Source organism: Protopterus annectens, chromosome 8.part0 (assembly GCF_019279795.1).
Source record: "Protopterus annectens isolate FY-2018-M chromosome 8.part0, PAN1.0, whole genome shotgun sequence".
NCBI classification, from domain to species: Eukaryota; Metazoa; Chordata; order Ceratodontiformes; family Protopteridae; genus Protopterus; species Protopterus annectens.
Genome location: NC_056741.1, coordinates 951997694 through 952021204, shown reverse-complemented (window position 1 = coordinate 952021204; position 23511 = coordinate 951997694). Strand labels below are relative to the sequence as shown.

The 23511-nt window shown below is 41.4% G+C and overlaps 1 protein-coding gene across 1 annotated transcript in view; it reads right to left on the bottom strand.

Annotated features, from left to right (window-relative positions):
- The window catches only part of LSR (lipolysis stimulated lipoprotein receptor), a 734631-nt gene that overhangs the window by 17762 nt on the left and 693358 nt on the right, over window positions 1-23511 (bottom strand). The window contains exon 8 of the mRNA XM_044079331.1: window positions 2938-3620. Within this exon, the coding sequence (XP_043935266.1) occupies window positions 2938-3620 (683 nt within the window). The remainder of the gene's footprint in view (window positions 1-2937; window positions 3621-23511) is intronic.

The following is a 23511-nucleotide window of genomic DNA, read 5'->3' as shown; positions in this document are numbered from 1 at the left end:
GTCTTGGGAGTGGATTCAGAAGCAGCTTGAGCTGGAACTTTAGACTTAACAGGAGTCTTTGTCTTTGCCTTTGAAATTGTAATGTGAGTAGGCCTGAAAACCCCCTCAGAAGCCGGTACCTGCACAGCGGTTCCGGACCCATCTGAAGGAGCGACGTCCGAAGGTCCTGCAGCAGTTAAAATAGTGGGCCTTGATGGCTCCCCATGGGAGTCCGTATCGGCCATCGGTTCAGAAGTGGCGGACGACAGGGGCTGCAAAAGCGCCTCACTGGCGACAGCCGAACCGGACGCTGGCTCCAGCTGCAACGAGTCCTGTTTGGACCTCGGCGGCCTGTCTTTGTCTTTGCGCTTCTTTTGGACTCCGGTAGTGTCCGAAGACATTCTATAATTGAAGCATCTGCCAAAATAATTTAAAGCTCAATCGTACCTGCGCTTGATAGTACGAGAGTTGAACCTGGCACAGAACCGACAACAAGAAACGTGGTCAGGGCCTAAGCAAGGTAGACAGTAAGAGTGGAAATCTTTATGAGGTATTTGTTTCCCACACGCTATACAATTATTAACTTTTTCTGACATCGGAGGAACAAGAAAATGATTCCCCAACGGGGTACTTAGCTTTGAGAAGAGAAGTAAGAACTTCGGACGGACAACAACCAAATACGCTGTTCGATAATCGCCAACCAACGACTTGCGAGCTGCTTTCCACCGCATGGCAAGAAAGACTGGAGAAGATGGCGTTGGCTGAGGGCTATGTACCAAAGCGTACTGACGTCAGGGTACTAGCCTATACAGCCGACGCCGGACCCAGACTTTGGGATTCTGGCCGACCTCGGGCTGCCTGCCGGCAGGAGCACCCTACAGTTATGACTGCAACAGTGAAACACGAAGAACATCCACAGGTTCCACAGATGAAGCATCTCGTGGCATACTGGACTCCGAATGGGTCTCAGTAGAGGCCTGCGAATCTGAATTAGTGGGTATCAGGGGCTGCGAAAGCGTCTCACTGAGTACTGGCGAACGGTTTAAGAGAAGTGTCATCGGCAGCTTTGGACCCGTCTTTACCGTTGTGTTTTTTTCGGAATGTCGGTAGTCGGATGGCTTACTGAAGACAAATCAGGATAATTGAACCAACCACCAAAATATTTAGAAGCAAAAATATACTGACAATGGATAGTTCATGGTTTAAATAAGGCACAAAACTGACAGCAAGATACGTCGTGGTCAGGGCCTAGGCAAGGAATACAGTACGAATGAAAATCTTTATGAGGCATTTGCTTTCCACAAGTAATGCAATTAACTTTTACTGACATTGGTTTAGAGCAAGAAAAAGTTTCTCCAATGGAGTACTTAGCTTTTAGTTGAAGACTTCGGTTCTAAAACTCGAAAACGACAATTTCAGGAGTCGGCCGACTGCCGCTTGCGAACTGCTTCTGCTTTGGGAACTGCATGGCAAGAAAGACTGAGGTAATGACATCGGCTGCATATTTTATACCCCTGACGACCTGATGTCACGGAAAAAGGGACAGTAACCGATGCAGGAACCAAGACTTTGTTAATCAGGCCAACTGAGAGCTACTGCAAGCAGATAACCCAAATGTGATGACTGCAACAGTGAAACATGAAGATCATAAGGTTCAGTCCTGGGACCTCTCCTGTTTGGTATCTCTGAAGTACAGGCTAACAAAGAAGGCCTTTGGCTAACGAAGTTCGCAGATGACTGCAAACTAGGAGCCATAGTTGAGTCCCCAAATGATGTAGACATCTTACAGAAGGGCCTCAGTGACACATATGCCTATTGTCAGAGCCATGGCCTCAAGCTCAATGCCAAAAAGTGCACTGTCATCCCCTTTGGTAAAAACTCTGTACATATGAACTACCACATAGGCGGCAGACTACTTAACACCGAATGTGTGATAAGAGACCTGGGGACCCAGGTGGACAGTAGTCTCTACTTTGATGATCACATCGCCACAGTAGTCAGGAAATCCTTGTGTCACACCTCATCACAAAAGAGTTCTCATCTAGGAAAAAAAGGCGTCATTGTTCCCCTCTACTCGACACTCAGACCCATTATAGAGTACAACGCCCCTTTTGGAATGTACCACACAAGTCATCTGCAGCAGCTGGAAAGGCCACAGAAGTACCACACAAAAAGGATTACTGGCCTCAAACAGATGCCCTACACTGACGGTCTCAAAAAACTCCATCTTTACTCCGTAGCATATTGCGTACTCCAAGGTGATCTCTGCCCAACATAAAGCTATGTTAAAGCCAGAGCTGTTGGACATGCCACACCTAAAGAAATCCCAATCCCTCCGAGCTACATGCTTTAGGGACTTAAAACCTTGTCACCACAATAAACAGGACATGCTGGAGGGATAGATTCCTGTCCCAAAGACTTCCCATACTCCGGAACAAGCTACCCATCCATGTCAAGCAAAGTTCCTTATAAGCACTCAAAGAAAAATCTTGATAAGTGGATGGGAAATAGGCAATACACCCCGGGGATCACTTCGGTGGCTCTGCTCGACATGGGCACAGGAAAATAGCTTTCTTAGGTGGTGTAAGCCAGGGAACCTTGTTGGCTAGGCTTACTTAGGTCCTTGGGTGGATAGCCTAGCACCTACCTATGAACTTGTGTTTTTTATATAGATATATATATATATATATATATATATATATATGTATATACACACACATATATATATATATATATATATATATATACACACACACCTACACACATATATATGTACACATACACATTATATGTATATTATACGTATATACTATACACACAGTCACACATACAGGTAGTATTTACATCAAAGTAAATATATATTTTTTAGATGAATAAACTTAATGCAACACTAAAACTTCGCAATATGGGACTACAGTAGTTCTCTGTACCAAAAAACACAGTGTATAGTTTGCTTACCCTTTTTATTTTCTTGTCATTCCTTCCCCTTGATGAAACTGACTCATTCTCTATATATGGTGGTGGAGGTGGAGGAAAGTCGTCCTCCTGAGCATTCCGTCTATTCCCAGATCGTGAAGTTACATTGCTGGATGTTTCTATAATATCCCTATTTCCTGCAGCCCTCTGTTTTTTCCTCAGGACCTCCTGCAGGAAGCTGTCATCATAAGCCCCATGGGAACTGCCAGCTGGACTGCGAGTGTAGTCTAGATTTCTAAGATCATCTCTGCTGCGGCTCCTCCTTTGATACAGATCACGCGAGTCAGGAGAATAGTCTCGACGATGTCTCTCTCTGTTATATCCTCTGCTACTGGTATCATCATCTGATGGACGTCGACCACGGCTTCGATCTTCCCCACGTCGGTCCCAGTTGTAATCGTGAAACCGGTCTAGGTCATCAAGATTATCCATTGAATGTGCTCGGGGGCGCATGTCATAGTCAGGGTTTCTCCGGTTGCGATCCTCATAGTAGTCCATGTTGCGAGATGGTTGTGGTCTGCTGCGAGAAGCACTACTTATCATGCTCTCCTCTTCTACATCTCTTATAGGTGGCATACCCTGATTGCGAAGTCGTCCAATTCCATTTCTTAGGTTCCTAGGATCTCCATCTTCATGCAGTGAACTTAGTTCACTCATGGCAGACACTGTTCAGAAACAAAATGATAGCAGGAACAAATTATTAAAAAGAAAAAAATGAAGTAAAATAAAAAGCATGTAAAATGGCACTTGCTGTAAACTGAGAAGGAAAATGCTAACGAAGGGGAACACAGCAAACTGTACAAAAAAAGTTCACAGTGGTTGTACACTTGTCATGCATGGATCTCTACAGAAAACTAGGCCTACAGACTCTCAAAATCTTTAAAAAAAAAAAAAAAATCACATCTGCAGTACAGTCTGAGGAACCGCTTAATGTCAGCTGTGAACTACAAACACAGCAAATAAAATTAACACACACATCAGTTCCATTCAAAACAATTCTAAGTATGTACATGTTCTTTGTATTAGTTAAAAAAAGGCTTGAAGTATTTTGTTTGTCAAAAGAACATTTTCACTTCTGGCTGGTGCAAAATGGGATATATGAGAGTCCCTCCTTTGCTTGTTTATACAGCACATCATTGCAGTACTATACATTGGCATCTGGAGAACAAACTGGCTTGAAGGGCTTGATCGTCTATACCCCAGCCAACATTATCTTTGGCATTTGTGTTGCTTTCTTTGGGTGGCATGCCACCGGCTCTTTAGTTTGAGGTTCTTAGTGTACAAACCAAAGGCAAGGCCCAAACCATCTGCTGTTGGGGCCCAATTGTGGAGCTGCTGGATGAATTAAGTGGACCAGCAATCTAACCCATGGAATATCCAGGGGATGACCGGCATCATCTCTTTCAGTAACTATGAGTGTTACTACTAAAAGGGTCTTGGGTACTCACTGGAAGTCCCTCATAAGCATCTTTGCCAGGAGTACTATCAAATAGTTGATGCCATCCCAGTGCTGAAGGAATTTTCAGGCTCACACTTTCTCCTGTGCCATGCTGTGGAAGTACGGCACCATGTGTTTATAAACTCAGCTGGTGGAGGAAGACCTTCTGGCTTTTGGCAGAAGTCATCTAAAAATGCTTCTAGAAATACAGCTTTGGAAAGCGTAGAGATGACATGGGAAATGTTGAACACAAACAAGACTCTGTCCATGGTGAACCGGAGGGCCTCTTCATAGGACAGTGCCTGAATGAAGCAGACAACTTGTAAATCCATTTTCTCCCTTAAGCTACTACTACATCCAGGCACTTTGAAAACCAGCAGTGCAGTAAGCAATTTAAAGGGCAAGCAGGAAAACACAGTGTGACCAGCCTGCTTTGAACCTGAAGAAGTGCATGTGGTTTGTTTGAAAGGGAATGTAGAAGCGGACATCGTTAGCATCCAAACTGACAATCAGAGCCTGGGAAACACGAATAGCAGCAGGGCCTATAATGTTAGCATTTTCAATTTGGCCAGTCAGAGGTAGGTGTTGATCTTTGAAATACCCAGGGGGGTCACCTTGGCCCTTCACTTCCCTTTTGATCTTTTCTGGTGTCAGATTCTATAACAAATTGTAGTTTGTAGCCATGAGAATTATCTGTAATACCAAATGTCTCTTTTTCAATATGTTCCCAGTTTCTTATGCAACAAGTGACCCTTCCTGATATCTTTAGAACTGTGGGGATTGGCTGTGGTGGGGGCCAGGATAAAAGGCATAAAAATAGGTAGAAGACCACCAACTCATGTCTGCTCCCTACTGGTGGAAGGTTCTTGTGGTCTCCAGGTTTTCTTTGAGGTCTCCATGTCTCTTTCTTGCACTGGCTCTTTTTTTCCCTCCACTGGTCTAGATTTCCATTATCACAGTAAGGAGAGGGCACAGATTGGCAGTTCTTGTTATACTTGGCCATGGGGTGAAATGAAAAAGCTATTTAAACATTCTGCAGTCTTTCTTGTCCTCATTTTCCTAAAGATTTTTAGCAGCAAGGTTACTAGAAAGCAGCTTTTCCAGTCAGGCATTAAGGAGCTTTTTAACATCTTCAGGAATGGGTTGTATTGTCAAGCCAGGAACATTGTCTTAGGACTGCACCAACAGATGCATCCTCAGCCAGGCTCATCTTCTTATGACTATACCCATAGCTACATACTCAGCCAGGCACCTCTTCTTACAATGTACCCATAGCTATATCTTTTAGCCAGGCATGTCTTCTTATGACTGTACCCATGGCTACAACCCTAGATGCTTAAGAGTGTTTTGCTACCTGATCACCAGTCTAGAAAAGCTTTGGCAGTTTAGCCCTCGCATACCATCAGTCACCATCACAATCTTCCCTGCCAAGAGGTCTAAGAAAGAGGACTTTGAAGATGGTTGCACTCTGATTAAAAGGTTGATAAGACGTCTGTCACTGTCAAAAGAAAGTGAGAAGGGAAATCCAGTCAAGGTCAATTTGGGAAAATTTCAATTACTGACTATTACTTACACTGGATGTCAGCAAAGAAGAAATTCAGAGAAAGTAAGATAAATCAACAAGAAAAGGAAAAGAAAAGGAGCCAGCAAGCAAGAGGACACCCCTACTCATTCTTCTGACAATAACAAAGCTCACAGGGACTGTCAGTGAAACATTTTCTGTTGTTACAAAGAAAAATGTTTGAGTGACAGAAAAAAACACAGGAATGAAGTAGAAGAACCAGGAGTAGCTTGGACATGAACCAGAGACTAGTTCTGGGAGGTGGATATCATCAAAAAGACAAGCAACATTGCCAAATTAGTAAATAAATGGGAGAATATAAGGCACTGAACCTATTACAAATGTAGAAACAGCAGTGAAATGTGGCTTTGCAAAAGTGGCAAATAATGACAGGAATTCTGTTGGTGGGATGCAAAGCACAGATCTCACTTTGTCTTTAATGTTTACAATAAACAGAAGGGAACAAAAAACAACTTTAAGTAAAACAGTTCTTATTTTGATTAATATCAGTCAAACATTTTATGATGTAAAACTGTATGCCATTATTGTAAAGCAGTTTTGTACAGTGTGCAATCAGGGGTATTTTAAATGGGGGGTACAAGTCACATATTAAAGCAAGAAAATACCTTTCCCTTATGTGTAAAGTATCCAGGTTTTACACTAACAAAATGATCAATGCTGGACAGAGGCAAGTTAAAAGATAATCTAATGCTGCAATCTCAAACTGCTGGGGTGGGAGATGTAAAAAGTGTACTGATCAATTACATAGAGAACTCGGGTAATTATTTCCACTATTTTTATTGATGTGGATATTTGCAATATCTTTAGTTTAAGCTACAGAGAAGAGTTTTTAAGCAAATAAACTAAAAAATATATGATATAATGAAGAAAGGCAGGGAAATTGAAGTTTCTTTAAATTGTTTTATAGTACTTGCAAAGCTATTAGCTACTTATTTCCATTAGCAAAGTCTTTCAATGAGAGCCAAGAAATCTATAGACACAATCATGACAGGACTAAACAGAGTGCTCTGACAGAAATTTGCAAAGATTCTTTCATGCATTTGGCAAAGTCACTATCTGTTTTTCATTAATTACTAAAGTTATACAAGTAGTTGCCACCACAATATCCTTAGTATTTTATGCAACAATACACAATTTAGTTAATACTGAAAGTTAGCCTGAGCACTTTTTTCTCAGTGCTAAAAGTTAACGTCTACTGAATGAATGCAAAATGCTTCTCACATCTGGAAGAAAACGGACACACACAAAAAACAGGAATTAGTGCAAGTGGAGGCACAGGCTGTAACATGCACTTTTGCAAGCATACCCTTAATTTTACATTGGGTAATTCCTGTGGGTACAAACATCAACTGAGGGCAACTGCTACCATCGAGAAGGATAAACATTTGTTTGTTCAAAGTTAAAATGGGATGAAAAGGTTCTACAATTCTACTTCGCTTTTTTTAATGTTTTATTAAAGCAATGCATCCTAAAATGTGACACAGGTTCATATGGAGAAAAAAAACAAATGCATACAAGATCAGACTACCACACAATGTCAGCATGCAAGCTAAAAGTTAGAAATATACATTCACATGTATTTTCATGTATAATAATGGAGCATGACTACTCATCCATATCTTTGAATGTAAATGGCCTTACAGACAAAAAACACAAAGTGTACTGAATTATATTAAGCAGTGTTTTGTGCAAAGGACACATCTGGACAGAAATGAGCATCTAAATTTGATAAAGATTTCAGAGTGGGGATTCAGCAGAATATCAGAAAAATATGAGAATACTGCACCCCACCAGTGTTGTGTCCTCTCTGGTAAGGTCAGACCATAAAGCTGTCTCCTTTGAAATAAAAATTAATTCTGCAACCCCAGCAAATGTTAACAGTTAGAAACTACTCCAATGCAAAACTACCTAACGCGTCAATATTACAAGACCCTCCAAACCCAGATAACACAGCAACCTATGCAGAACTAATCACAGAATATCTGTACAACCATGTCAATAATTGCACAGAAGCTGCTGTGCCTACCAGAAGCAAGTCCAAAACTAACAAAAAACAAACTACCAAAGTGGAATCCAAAATTAAACAGGTTGTACAACAAAAGAAAAAAGTCATAGTTGAAATTAGGAAGTATAACACCAAAACACATAAAAACTCTCTCAAACTACTAAGAGAAAGTCCAACAAAACAAATTTTGAAGTAAAGGCAGAATTCCCAGGCCATGGACAACGGCAAGGACTTCTTTAGCTATATCCAAAACTTCAAAATATGCACACAACAGTGTACTGCACTGTTAGTAAATGGAACCATGTTGAAAAAACCCAGAACAGCAGCAAATGTTATGACCGACAAATTTAGCTCCAACTCACCCCAATCTGTCCCCCTGGAAATACCATCTAACACCCCCTCTCCTACTATCATTAGGGAGCAAGTCTTAGATGCGCTCCCCAAGGCCAAGAACACAGCTTCTAATGGCCCTGATAGCCTGAATATGACTAATCAGGACCACTAGAGTCACTGCAAATGGAGGACTCCAGTGGTCATCCTTCTGCACAAGGGCAGAACATCAGGAGATACCTGGAACTACAGGCCCATTAATCTGTCTAGTCTCATATGCAAAGCCATGGAAAGAATTATCATGGAAATTAACAATGACATAAAAGACTTTCAGAAACTGGAAGCAAATCAGCTTGGTTTTGTCAAAGGCAGGTCATGCCAAGTGAACATGGTAGACTTCTCTGAGAAGGTAATAAAGGCAATGGACGAGGAGAAAACAGTGCATACTGCCTACCAGGACTTAACCAAGGCATTTGATACAATCCCATGCTCAGAATTAGGCATAAACACTCACAGAATTGGGTATAAACTCCCATGTAACTTACTGCAGACACAACTGGCTAACAGCCATGACCCAGGAAGTAAGGACTGGAGAGACTACCGCCACAAAGAGCCCGGTCACTAGTGGAGTACCCCAGGTTCTTTGCTGGGTCCGGTCCTCTCTGGCATCTATTTTTCAGAAGTTAAGGCCAATGTCAAGGGCGTCTGGCTTACAAAGTCTTCAGAAGATTGCAAGTTAGGAGTAATCATAGAACCCTCCCATCCAAAGATACTAACATTACAGGAAGGACAAAGGCAAATGACTGGTGTCAAAGCCATGGCTTAAAATTCAATGCAAAGAAATTTTAATACCACCTTTTGATAACGTTGGCCACCCAGAAAAGCTACCTCATTAACAAAACAACCTCAACAGACACAATAGATGGAAATTTGGTAGACAGTAACCTGGATTTTGATCAATATAGATCCAAGGTAATAAGAAAAAGGGTCCAGGGAAATAGTACCACTGTACTCAGCTCTCATCAGACCCAATGAATTTACTAGCCCCTTTGGTATACATCTGACCAGGCACACGCAACTGGAATGTCCACAGACGTTCCTCACAAAATGAATACAGGGTGCAAACAATGTCCTATGCAGATAGTCTCAAAGCCCTGTATTTTTTCCTACAGACTGCCGAGAGGCAATTTATGCCCGGCATACATGGCTTCCTTGGATCCTGCTCTGAAGTCCCTTTTGCATATCCACAAACTGAACACCAGAATCATTAGATCCAAAGATTTCTACTTTGTGACTTAAATATGACATTATTTGAGCAGCAGGTATGTATCTCAGAGAATCCTCATTTAAGGGAATAGGCTTCCCGTCCATGTGATGTATAGATTTCCTGTTATGGGACAAGACCAGCTTATTAAAATGCATATTAATTTCAGTTTATTAATGATGCTATGATATGATTGTTAAAAAGCAAATATAATTTCTATGCAGGGCTGGAAAAAATACAGCTTCATAAGCTACAGTATTGCTGTTACTTAAACTGCATTCTTTTACTATGTAATAAGAGAGAATAGTATGTGTTGCATGAAGTCGAAGCATGTAGTTACTACAAAGCCAGACTCCTCCAGGCTAGGAGTGTGTTGTTGCTAGGGCAGGTTTGAAACATCCAAGATCAGAAACAAGACCCCTTGGAAGCAGGTGGACCATGTATAGGAAAGTGTTCACGTGACGTCTGAGGTGAAAATCATGAGGGATGAGGACATTTGCAAAGTTTTCTATAGGACACCGTCATTGTAATGTAATGAAATTGCATGACCAGTTTTATAAGAAAATGTATAAAAATACATTTTTTTACATGTAAAGTGAGAATGCTTCATCAAGGGCGATGAAGACTCCCAGCGCTGTTAAGAAAAACATTTCTGTTTGCATATCCTGAAGTGTTGTTCCTGACTAAAGGCAAAAGGTAAATTCTTAATGTTACTTATTTATGACTAACAATTTGGTGCCGTGACTCCGATCTGAACTCTGGTATTGCTGCAGGGCAGTTCTGGAATAGAGCCCAAAACAGATTTTCTGTGAATTCCACACTGCTTTGTATGGAAGAGTCACAGACTCAGATGGCAAGCTATTTAGGGTGTGTGAACATACTAGCCTTGGCAGGGAAATTGTTTTGTAAGGGGAAAGGGGTGATTTGTGTTTTTTTTTTCTTCGCTCTTTTTTTAGACAATTTTAGCAAAATGTAAGTGCATGACTGTGTTTGTAGTATAAGTGCATGACTGCGTTTTTGTTTGACTGAGTTGTTTTGTAAGGTATACAAATAATAGTGGGAGGACCCCATGGCAAATAAGTATAGAAATGTATGTGCACAAACAGCAAAGGGCAAATTAACACAAGGAAGGCGCCTTGTGTCGAGGGCAGTACACTCAGGATTGAAAGGTAAGAAGTAGGAGAGAAGTTTTATTCTGTCAATGTACGAATGTAGGAAAGAAAGAAAAGAAAAAGTTAAAAGCTAAAGATAAAGTTAAAACAAGTTCATGAGCCCACCGCATGATTGGGACGTAGACTATAAAACAAGTTCATGAGCCCATAGCATGACTGGGTGGTGGACTACATACTGTTAAAACAAATTCATGAGCCTACCGCATGACAGGATGTAGAGGTATGCATTGTTAAAATAAATTCATGAGCCCAAAGCACACTGGGACTTAGTGTGATTGTGTGAAAGTGTGATTGTGTGAAAGTACCCTCAGAGGGTCCGAAAGAGTGGTCAGTTCAGGACACACTACCTATCCGACCCATTATTCTGACTGCAATGCTGGAGCTGCAACTTTTGAGTTCACGCAGAGACGAAGGCAAGGGGGGTGCTGTGGGAAAAGGCTGATCGAAATCTCTCTTCTGTTGCTGCATGCCAACAGACTTCCTACCTTTCCCTCCCTGTGTGGTGTGTGGTTTACCTACAGTTATTTTCTATCTTCGGAACTACCAGGATCCAGAAGTTGTAAGGTAAGCCTAACATTTTTATTACTTATAAAATAAGAAAATGGAAGCAAAGATAAGCAAGCAAGATCAAATCCCTGAAAAGGGAATACCTGCATACTTTATGTATTTAACTATGGGAAAGAAAGTTGTAAATATTTGCATGACTGGTTTCAGCTTATTAGAATGGTGTTGGTGGGGTATTTCCATTAAATGGAACTTATAAGACTAAACTTCTGACACTGAAAGGTATTTTGGAAGAAAAGAAAAGTGGGGAACAAATGACATTTTATTATTGGTACAGTGAAGCACTTAAAAGAGAAAAGGAGTCAGCATTAAGAGGATTGCAAGATGTTGATAAGAAATTGTTGCAACAAGCAAAGGTGGTTAAGAAGGCAGTACAGACCAGTAAAAAGGGATCTCTTTATCCTGTCTTAGCAGGTTTGGAACAAACAGAGGATGTCCAAAAAGCAGAAACTTCTAAAGATGACAATCCTCCAGTAGCTACTGCACCCCCACCCCCATATGCAGCAGTACGGGTACCTCCTATACAAGACTCTGTTGTTTCTCAAATCCCCTATCTTTCGGTCTACTGTCCACTGGACACCCAGTTCGTGTGATACTGGAATATCTCAGACTAGTTCCCCTGTTCAATCTTCATCTTCTGAACAGGCATCTGCAGTCGAGGGTGGTTCATCTTCCTATCCTTCTCAGATGGCTTCTACTCCCCCCAACAGGGGCATTAGTATTTGACACTCTTCCATCTCACCATACACGCTCACATGACATTGTACAACAAGAGATTACAACCTCTGGAGGGGATCTATAGGCACCTCTCAGGGAAATCTTGGGGGCTAACAATAGGGAATTTGTTCATCGTCCTTGGGGCCCCTGCTGTTCTGCATACTATGTCTAAACATTATCCAAATATTAGAAAAGATCCATTCAAATTCAAAAAAGAATTAAAAACTATAAAAGAATGTTACAATCCTGCTTTGATAGATTTAAATCAACTGCTGAAGGTAGTTACTTTAGATGAAATAAGAAAGGAGTTACTGGAAAAGGCTGAAATAACAGATTTCACTCACGGGGAATGCATTAACAGATAAACTAATAGCATTGTTAAAAAAGATTACGGATGTGTCTCAAGTTAGGACTGACTGGTCTACTGTACAGACATGTAAACAAAATAAAGGGGAAGTCCCTGCAGACTATATGAGTTACCTTAAAACAGTATTTGCTAGACATTCAGGAATATCAGACCCAGAAGAGCAAGCTATTGCAGCAGCCTTTGTGCAGGGTCTGCAAGCCCCTGTACAAAATCAAATAAATCAAGTGCTCACAGACTGGCAAGGAAAAGAATTAGTGTCTTTATTAAGTGCTGCAAATCACCATACAGAGCATCAGGAAAAATGAAGGAAGGAAGGATACTGAGGATAAGCTGTTAACTTTACAAATCAGGCAGCTGGAAAACACAAGGGGTCAAGGCAGAAGCAGGGGAAGGGGTAGAGGAATTGCTAGAGGATTTAGCAAAAATGCTGGTTGAGGGGAACAAGGTGCAGCTGGTTGGCAACAACAAGCTGGCAGTGCCCCTCCAGCTTCATCTAACACATCCTTCTTTAATTGTGGAGAAGCAGGACATTGGAGAGGGGAGTGTCCACACAGGCAAATGCAGAGAGTCCAAGACACTTGGACTGAGTGGGAACCAAATTATAATAATGCAGTTTTTCCTCCACCACCTCCTCAAATTGAAAGGAGTCAGGAAGCTCGATACTGACTAGGTCAAGGAAATAATACAGAAGTGAATATTAACCCTTTACTGCCAATAGATCAAAATGGGCCCTACATTAAGATGAAAATAAATTAAAAGAAAACCCATTTCTGGTGGACACTGCAGCTACTAGGTCAGTGTTAAAAATTACTTCAGATAGTCAAATACCAGTATCAGAGCATAAAGTAAAGGCAGTTGAAGTAACAAATACTATGGTTACGTATCCTGTTTCAGAACCCATCCCCATTTCTTTAGGCCCGATTGAAGAAAAGCATTCTTTTGAGTACTACTGTACCAGTAAACCTACTAGGAAGAGATTTGTTATGTAAGCTGGGTTGTACTATTTACTTTGAACAGCCTGCTGGAAGCATACAGGCAGATGGAGAGTTATTACAGCAGGTACCTGCCAACTTGTGGGCTAAGCATGCAAATAAAGTAGGTATACTGAAATCAGCAGAACTAGTAAAAATAAAATTTAATCCATCAAAACCTCTCCCTCGAGTTCCACAATATCCACTAAATCCAGAAGCAGAGCAGGGAATCAAACCTTTAATTCAGTCTCTAATACAGCAAGAAATAATACCAGCTAAAAGCCCTTTTAATACTCCAATTTTTCCAACGAAAAGGCCAGGAAAGGATACTTCTAGATCTGTACAAGACTTCAGGGCTGTAAATAATGCAGTACTACCTACTTTTCCTGTTGTCCCAAACCCAGCAACAATACTGAGTTGCATACCACCTACGGCTAATTACTTTTCTGTAATAGATTTATGTTCAGCATTCTTTTCTATACCTATTCACCCTCACAGTTTCTGTCTGCTTTCACATATCAGGGACAGCAATATACATGGACACGGTTGCCACAAGGATATACTGAATCTCCTTCATTATTTTCTCAAATTCTAAAAAAAGATTTGGAGAATGTGACATTTCTGGGTGGGTCTGTTAGTACAATATGTAGATGATTTACTATTAGCATCAAACTCCTTTCAACAATGTCAGTAGGATGCCTCGCATCTTCTAAGTATCCTTGCAGAAAAGGGACACGGTGTCTAGAGAAAAACTACAATTGTGGGTATCTCGGGTACGTTACCTTGGTCATTTAATATCCCAGGGTAGCAAGCAAGTGTTATCATCTTGTACTGATGCAATATCTAAGGCCCCAAGTCAGACTACTCAGACAGCTTAGGTCTTTCCTAGGTATGACAGGATACTGTAGACAGTGGACCCCTAATTATGCAGAAATCCCCAAACCTTTGACAATTTTTTTTAAACAGGATACACCAGAGCCTCTACTTTGGAATAATGAAGAGGAAAATTAATTTCAGAACTTGAAGCAAGCTTTAGCTACTGCCCCAGCTTTGGGGTTACCAGATTATAATAAACCTTTTATTTTATTTTGTCATGAAAGAAATGGATTTGCTTAAGGAGTACTTGCACAAAAACATGGGGACAGCCATCATCCATTGGCTTACTACAGCACAGCACTCGATTCTGTTGCAAAAGATTTTCCACCTTGTTTAAGGGCAATTGCTGCTGCTACCATTCTGGTTAATCTGGCACAATTGCTGGTGCTTGGGCATGATCTCACAGTAGCTGTCCCTCATTCTGTATCATCTCTTTTGCTTAAAATAAAAACTCAGCCACTCTCGACTGCACGTCTAACTAGATATGAACTTAACTTCTTTCTGATCCATCTACTTCTCTGATCCGCTGTCCTGTTCTAAATCCTGCATCTCTGTTGCCTACTGCTGAGGATGGTGAAAAGGATGATTGTGTGCATGTAACTAACCATTTGCTTTGTCCTAGGGAGGACTTAAAAGGACAATCTTATACCTAATGCTGACATGCATCTGTTCGTGGATGGCTCCTGTGAAAGAGATCAAACAGAAAAGTTGATCTTGGGAATAGCAGTCTGCGCCGAGAAAACAATACTGCTGCAACAAAGATTAGAGGGTGTTCACTCTGTTCAAATAGCTGACCTAGTGGCTTTGCAAAATAAGTAAGCCAAAGACAAGGTGGCCAATATTTTTACAGACAGCCGTTATGCTTTCAGGGTGGTACATGATTTTGGGCAAATTTGGAGAGAGAGGGGGTGTTCGACCTCTTCAGGAAATCAAATTAAAAATTCAGGGTGCATAAAATCATTGTTAGATGCACTTTTGTTACCCAAGAAGCTGTCTGCAATCAAACGTTGTGCACATCAAAAGGGACAGATTATTACCAAAGGTAATAATTTGGCAGACCAAGCTGCTAAACAAGCAGTAGTAAATTGTTACTGTTAACATATAAAGATTTTTACAACACACTGCAACAGTAATCATGCATTTGATTTTGCAAAGTTGTCAGCCTTTCAACCTGATGCATCACATCACAGAGAGATGTTCTGAGGTGGCTCAAGGATGGATGTAAAAAAATCCTGATGGCTTATTGCGACATCTGGATGGCCGACTTGTGGCGCCTATTTGCTACATTACTTAGTAAGGGCATATCATCTACCAGCACATACAGGTAAGACCGTCCTGATGGAGAGATGAAATGTCAGCAGCAAAGGAGAGTAGTAGTGCTGAAACTGAATTCATCCTCAAGTCGTGGTGAGTACCATCAAGAGGTGGGCCCTGTTTTCACAAAACCTCACCAAGGCGACACGGATATATAGACGGTAATTTTATAGCATATATCATGGACAGAAGTAAATCAAAAATAAAAAAAAGATAGCTGGGTGTACAAGACCCAGGATAAAAAAGTGCCAAATCCTGGTAGGCGCACTGGTGCCAGGACTGGAAAAAATGACAGCGTACCTTTTGGCTAGGCTTATATAGGCCCTACGGCCAATAGCCTAGTACCTACCTATGAACCTAGAATTCTCAAAATATGACCAGGCTCAGGGGGAAGATGGCCCCCAGTTGTAGAAGAAATTAGAAGTCCACAAAAACGACAAAAATTGACTGGCCAAAGAAGAGCCATAAAGACGATACAGTGGACTATTGAGGATAAGAAAGAAATTACGTACTGTTACTATTATACAAAAGCCCGGAATTTCCAGACACACAATATACAAAACGATTGAGAGAGAAATTAGGGGAAAGAAAAATACTTCCACAGGAAAAACTGTCGGAAGCTTCAAATAAAAATGTACTTTCAATACAACAGATTTTTGAAAAACGGTACATAGATCAAGAAATTTTGATCTGCTTGGAAAAAGAAGCATCTGAGGAAGTGAAAAAATATAAACAACAAAACCTAGAGATATTTGAAAAATATAAAAAAGAAATACTGACATGGGAAAGAGAGATTTGATAGGGTGCAATATTTATGCAAAGGAGAAAGCCAAGTTAACCAATATAGAAAAGGCACTCTCAAAGACATTCAAAGAGAAATACAGGCAAAGGCATCCTGATATAGAAAATTTCACAATAAAAAGATTAACAGCACAAAGATATAATGTAGAAAAGAGGATTAGTAAAGCAGAAGTTAAAGAAATAGGAGTTGAAGTTATGGAGTGCCTGCGAAGTGAAGGATTTAATGCAGAAGGTCTAAAACAGACTACATTACAGCATGATGGAGCGAGTAGTCCCCAAAATAAGGAAACACAAGAAGACCAGGAGACATGTGAAGAAGAAATATGAAAGGGAAAGGAAGAGATTTAATATGGTGTAATATTTATGCAAAGGAGAAAGCAAAACTAACCAATACAAAAAGAGCAGCACCAAAGATATTTGAAGAAAAATATAGGGAACGGAATCCAGACATGGAAAACTTTACAATACAAAAAATAAGAAGACTAAGAGGAAAAGTAGAAAAAGAAATTAGTAATGGAGAAGTCAAAGAAATAGAAATTGAGGTTATGGAACAGCTGCAAAGAGGAGGATTCAGTGTAGTAAATAGAGTATAGAAAGCACAACAACAGGATAGAACAATGGATATCCAAATTAAGGGGAAATCAGTGGAACAGGAAGCAATTGGTCAGGTGCCATATATTTTGGAGCCTTCCACAGGAAACCAGTATAAATATTAATTTGAAGCTAGACGGCAAGGAAAGAAACAGGAAACTGATGCAGTCAATGTTGAGGAGTGATAGGCCAGCGAGTTCCCATATGACAGAGCAATAGATGACACAGGACGAAATTGAAGAGAATGTGCCACAGGAGGATGCTATAGAACTTTCTACAGAATGTCGGCAGGAAACGGAAAGCAAGGGATGTGCCCTCAGTATGGAAGAAAATGAGTTAAGAGAAGAGTTGCTTGATTTAATACACAAAGACAGATATATCAAGATCAACAATGGAAGTAGACTGCAGAAGGTTAATAAAACCCCAAAAGTTAGAAACTTGATAAATTTTTTTTATTATTATTTATTATTTAGAAAAGCCTCCATAAAAAGATTTATAATGAGTAAAAATAATAAATTACAAAAACAAGTTACAAGTTTACAGAGACTTAACACTTCAACCAATGCAACTTGATTACAAAAGGAAGGCAACTGAAATTCTAAAATACATTCTATTAAACAAAAATCAACTTCTAGAAACCAGATAATACTAAGAGAGAGACAGGAAAAGAACTTAAAACACATTGAAACTAAAAACAGATTTAAAAAGATTTACACTACCTAGACTATCTAAATACTATCATCTTGTGTAGGAGTTGATAGATATAAGCTTTCCTGGGAATAGGGTGGGAGACAGAGAAAAAAATAGAATTGAGGAGAGAAGGAGGCAAGATGGTGAAAGGCAAGGTAAGGAATGAACATTAATCAGGATTTGAACAGGGACACATCCAGTGGCTTTTCAAGTAGGTTCTAAGTTTTGTTTAATTGATTCCAGTGTTTACCAAAGGCATTTGAGAAGGTTAAGGTTAGAAAGTGCAGTGGTATTTTGACTTTGGTATAGAGCTCTATGGACAACTGTAAGTTGGGAAGTTATTGTAGGTGATTGATAGTTTGTATTTTTTTTTTGAGGTTAGTGTAGATGGTGAGAGGCATAGAGAAGAGTAGAGATATATATCTTGTGTTGTAGTTTTTGAGTTCAGCAATGGATTTAGCAGAGCAAATTAGTGTGGAGTAGGATAGAGCCCCCTTGGGGGTGAGATAGGTGAGAGTAGAAGAGATTTTTTTTTAGAGGACGGCCAGATTCCTATTTTCTAGATTAGAAGAAGGAAAAGGAAACCAGTGGACAGCTTTCTAAGAGAGAGATTTGAGAATTTGATAAGGAGAGAGGAGATTAACCATATCAAAGGCTTTTTGGATATCGATAAAGAGAGCTGAGGACAGGGATGTCATCATTACGATTCTTGTTAATCAGGTCAGTAAAGGAGAGATGATGTGTTTTTTTCCAGATGGTATGGTGGTTTCTTCACTTATAGTTCTATTAATGAGAAATGGATATGGATAGGCTATAGGCGGAGGCTGCTTTTGAAGGAATTCAGATGGAAGTTGGTGCTCTGCTGAAGGAGCATGTTTTGAGTTTATGGATACATTTTGTATAAAGGAGGTAGAGATGGCAGCCAGTAAAAAGAGTTTGAAGTATTGCTATAATCAAGGGGCAGAATCTTTTTCAGACCCAGATGGGATGGAGTGGAAGTCTGTCCAGGGTGAAATAACTCCCTTTATCAGTGAAGATGGCTTTTTGGTAGTGTTTCTTAGGTGCCTGTCCATGCTTTATATTTCTAGTACATTTTTGTCTAGTGTCATTAGATAGCCAAAGGGCAGGTTTTAAGCTAGTAAGTATTATTAGTGTGTAAAAGTTTAGGCTATTTGAAATCTGAGGCTGTATGTTTGGGAGTGTGGGTGAAAGTAACTAACTGAGGCATGTTTCATAACAGGTTAGGAAGTAGGGTAGTGTGAGAGAGCTAGAAATATAATCAATAGAAGTATTTTTTTATGCGTGCAGTTTTGTTACATAATGGAGGAGGAGGTGTGTTGTGAGGGAGGTACAAACTTATAAGGCTGAGGGTGTGGTGGGTGGTGGGTGGGGGGGGGAGGGAGAGCGGGCCGGGCAGAAATAGTAAAACAAATGAACACAGTAATTAGGACTGTCCATAGAGATCCATGCAATGCAACAGAAGTAAACAGAATATATTACTGTGCTGCTAAATTTAGAACTGATAAGGTTCTACCGCAGGAACATAGGGTAGCAAGGGAAAAGAGGGGGCAAAAGCAAACACAATCATGGAAATATCAAATATAGAAAAAGTACACTTGTGTATACTTACCATAAATGTAGATGTTCAAGTGTATTCACTGTTGCAGTCATCACATTTGGGTTATCTGCCTGCAGGTAGCCCTCAGTCGGCCTGAATACCACTGTCTTTGGATTTCTGTGTCAGATGCTGTCGCTTCTTCCATGACATCAGGTGGTCAGGGGTATAAAACATGCAGCTGATGCCATTACATCAGTTTTTCTTGCCCCAGATGTCAGGTGCCCCCACAATAGGAAGCAATTATATGGTATGGGACACCCCAAGCAAAAAGCAAATACACATGATATAATATATGCCAAACAAGAAGGAAAGATAGAGACAAGAGAAGTAAGGGGGCTGGAGGGAGAGTAACCAGGACTGCAACAGTGAATACACTTGAACATCTACATTTATGGTAAGTGTACACAACTGTACTATGTTCTTCATGTTTCACTGTTGCAGATCACATTTGGGTTGATTCCCAAAGCTAAGGAAGGGTGGAAGCAGTAAACGAGCATTAGGGCTAGCAATCAGGCCTTGTAAAACTGCTGTGGCAAATCCAGCTCTGGATTTAGAAAAGACAGGCAGGTGGTAATGCTTGGTGAAAGTATGTACAGAGCTCCAGGTAGCAGCTTCCAGGATGTCCCTGGAAGGGACTCCTCTGAGAAATGCCGTAGAGGTAGATGCAGCCCTGGTGGAATGTGATCTTATCCCTTGTGGGGTAGGTTTTCCATGGTGCAAGTAGCATAAATGGATGCAATGGGCTATCCATTTGGAAATGGTTTGCTTTGAAATGGCCTTCCCCTCTGCCCCTGCAGCAAAGCTAACTAGCAGTTGGTCAGATTTTCTGAGAGGCTTAGTTCTGTCCAAATAGAATCTAAGCTGTCTATGCACGTCCAGAGAATGCGGTATCCTTTCCCCCTTATTTTGTGGATTAGGGAAAAAAGTAGGCAAATGAATGGACTGGTTTAGAGCCACACTAGACACCACCTTGGGCATAAAGGATGGATTAGTCCTGAGGGAAACCCTGTCCGCATGGAAGATAATGAAGGGTTCCACTACCATGAGGGCCTGCAGTTCAGACACTCTTCTTGCAGAAGTGATGGCTAGAAGTAAGGCTGTTTTCCAAGAGAGGAATTTCAACTCTGCTGTAGCAGCTGGTTCAAAGGGGGGAAGAGTGAGTTTTTCCAATACAAAGTTAAGGTTCCAGGCTGGAGTGGGAGCTCTCCTGGGGGGGGTCTTAAATTTTTGGCCCCTCTAAGGAATTGTTTTAGCAGAGGATGCGAGAAGAGGGGTGGGCTCAGTATTATAATGTGCTGAAATGGCAGAGGCATGGATCTTAATTGAAGAAAAAGATAGGCCCTTGTGGAACATTTCTGTTAAATAATCTAGAATATGAGGTAAGCTGGGCACCGTTGTGCCCATCCCCTGAGACTGGCTCTAGGAACAGTATCTTTTCCACTTTTCTGAACTGGATTTTCTAGTACTAGGTCTCTTTGCCTCAAGAATGACATCCAGCACCTGCTTACTGAGGGTTGTTAAAGGTGAGCTCAGGGAATAGCCAGGCTGCAAGGTTCAGGGTCTGAAGCTGAGTGTGCAGAATCTGGTCCACCTGCTGGGGACAGCAAGGAAGGGGTCTGAGGCAGGTGCCATGGCTGCAGTCCTGTCAGACTGCGCAAAAGGGGGTACCAGTGCTGGTGTGGCCAGTCTGGGGCAATAAGGATTGTCCTTGTCTTGTCCTGTTTGATCTTTAGTAGAACCTTCGAGAGGAGAGGCAAAGGGGGAAAGGCATAAACTGAGGCTTTCCCAGGTAAAGGACAGGGCATCCACTTTCCAAGCTTGACTGTGGGGTGCTCTGATGCAGAATTTGTTCAATATGTAGTTCTGAGGGGAGGCAAACAGGTATACCTCTGGTGGCCCCCATTTGTTCCTCAAGAGCTTGAATATTTTGGGTTCCAGTTTCCATTCGTGTGGGTCCATGGGTTTCTGCTCAAGTCGTCTGCCAGTGAATTTAGTTTGCCTGGCAGGAATTGAGTTTGCAGGTTCTCTTGGTAGCTCAAGGCTGCGTTCCACAGAGCCATGGCTAGTCTGCAGAGTGGGTAGGAATGGGGTCCCCCCCCTGACTTTTTTATGTACCACATAACTGTGGTGTTGTCTGTCTGTACCAATAGTTGTCCTGGAAGAATAAGGTCTTTGAAGGATGTCAGAGCATTCTGTACAGCTAACATTTCTTTTTGAATGACATGCAGGTGCATCTGTTTTGGGTTCCATTTGCCCTGAATGCACTATCCTGCCATGTGAGCCCCCCATGCATAGTCTGATGTGTCTGTTATGGTTTCGGTGGAAGGGGATAGAGTGAAAGGGAGCCCCTTGTTGTGATAGCAGGTCTCTGCCCACCAAAGGAACTCTGCCCTTAGACAAGGAATGATAGGAATCACTGTTTCTAGGTCCGGAGAATGCTGACACCACAGACTTTTTTAGAAACCATTGAAGTTTCCTCATATGCAGTCTTGCATATGGAATTAACAGAATGCAAGAGGCCATGAAGCCCAGGGCTTGCAGGATTTTCCTTGCAGATAGCTGGGTTTTTGTGGCCAGTAGGTTATAGTAGGTTGTCAAATAAACTTGTTTCTCTGGAGTGAGGAATGCCATCTGGGAAGTTGTGTTCAAGCTTGCTCCCAGGAATAACATCTGTTGGCAGGGTACTAGGTGCAATTTCTTCTCATTGATGGTGTACCCCAGTGAGGTTAGAAGTCTCTTTGCAAATGCCAGGTGATGTAGTAGCAGGTCCTGACTTTCTGCCTGAATCAGGCAATCATCCAAGTATGGGTAAATCTGAACATTTCTCTGCCTGCAAAATGCAATGGCTGGAGCTAGGCACTTTGGCTTATGTACTGCACCCAGGGTATTCACAAAGGAAAGTGCAGAGAACTGATAGTGTATGGAGCTTGCCCTGAAACATAGGTATTGTTTGCAGGATTCCCTTATTGGGAAGTGCAGGTAAGCTTCTGTTAAGTCTAGCGTTGCCAGCCAGGCATCCTTGGCTAGCATAAGAAGAAGCTGTTCAAGAGTTAGCATTTTGAATTTTGGAACCACCAGAAAGGTGTTGAGGATAGACAGGTCCAGGATAGGACGCCAGGAGTTTTCTTTTCTGGGAACCAAGAACAATCTTGAATAAAAACCTTGTCCCCTTTGTTCTGCTGGAACAGGTTGAACAGCCCTGATACTGAGGAGAGAGACTACTTGTTTTTGGGCCTCCGCCCACTGATTTGGGGGGAGGTCTGTCCATCCACTTGGGGTTGGGAGAGAGTGGAAGTGGAATTTGTATCCTAGGGAAACTGTTTAAAACCCATTTGTCCTGGGTAATGACTTCCCAATTTTTTGCATGCAGGGCGAGTTTTCCTCCTAAGGGAGCAAGTAGTTGAGCAGGGAGTTAAGGATAAGTCATTGTGCCATTTTTCCATAGGGTGTGGCTTACTACTCCCTGCTTTGGAAGTGGGAGCCCCCCACTGCTTAGATCTTTGCACAGCCTGAGACTGAAGTCTTGGTGGTCTGCTGCTCCTGGGTTTGGACTGAGAAGGCCTGGAAAGGACTGGAAAAGACCAGTTCTTTGAAGGCCAATGCCTACTGAATCTAGGAGGCTATACTTGTAAGAAATCTTTAACAGTTTGCATAGATTTAGCTTTTCCTCCATCCTTTTGAGGATGACTTCTGCTTTGTTGCCAAAAAGTCGGCCTTGGTTTAAGGGTGCATCCTGTAATTTAGCTTTAACATGATCTGGCAAGTTTTGTTCCTTAAGCCAAACATGCCTTCTAAGTATATACCCAGTGACAGCAGCCCTGCAAGATGCTTCTAAAGCATCAAAACCACATTGCAAAGTATGTTTACCAACTTGTTCAGCAGAATGCATTAACTCTTGCAAATCTTTATGTTCAGCACAGTCAGGAATCAACATCATTGTCTGTTTAAGTAATCCCATAATATGCTGCTGATACTTTAACATATGAAACTGGCAATTTAAAGCCCTAATGGTCAAAGTAGCAGTTTAAAGCCCTAATGGTCAAAGTAGCAGATGTGTATACCCTCTTACCCCATCTGTCTAAAGATCTAGAATCCCTATCAGAAGGGGTAGGATTTTTGGCAGTAGTAGCCTTAATGCCTTTTGGTCCTTGGGAAATGGTGTCTGGATCCGCAGTAGGATTCCTGAAGAGGAATTTGAGAGAGTCAGGTACTCTGTAGTACCTGTCTGGTTTCCTGGGAGCTGGAGGTAAAGTGTC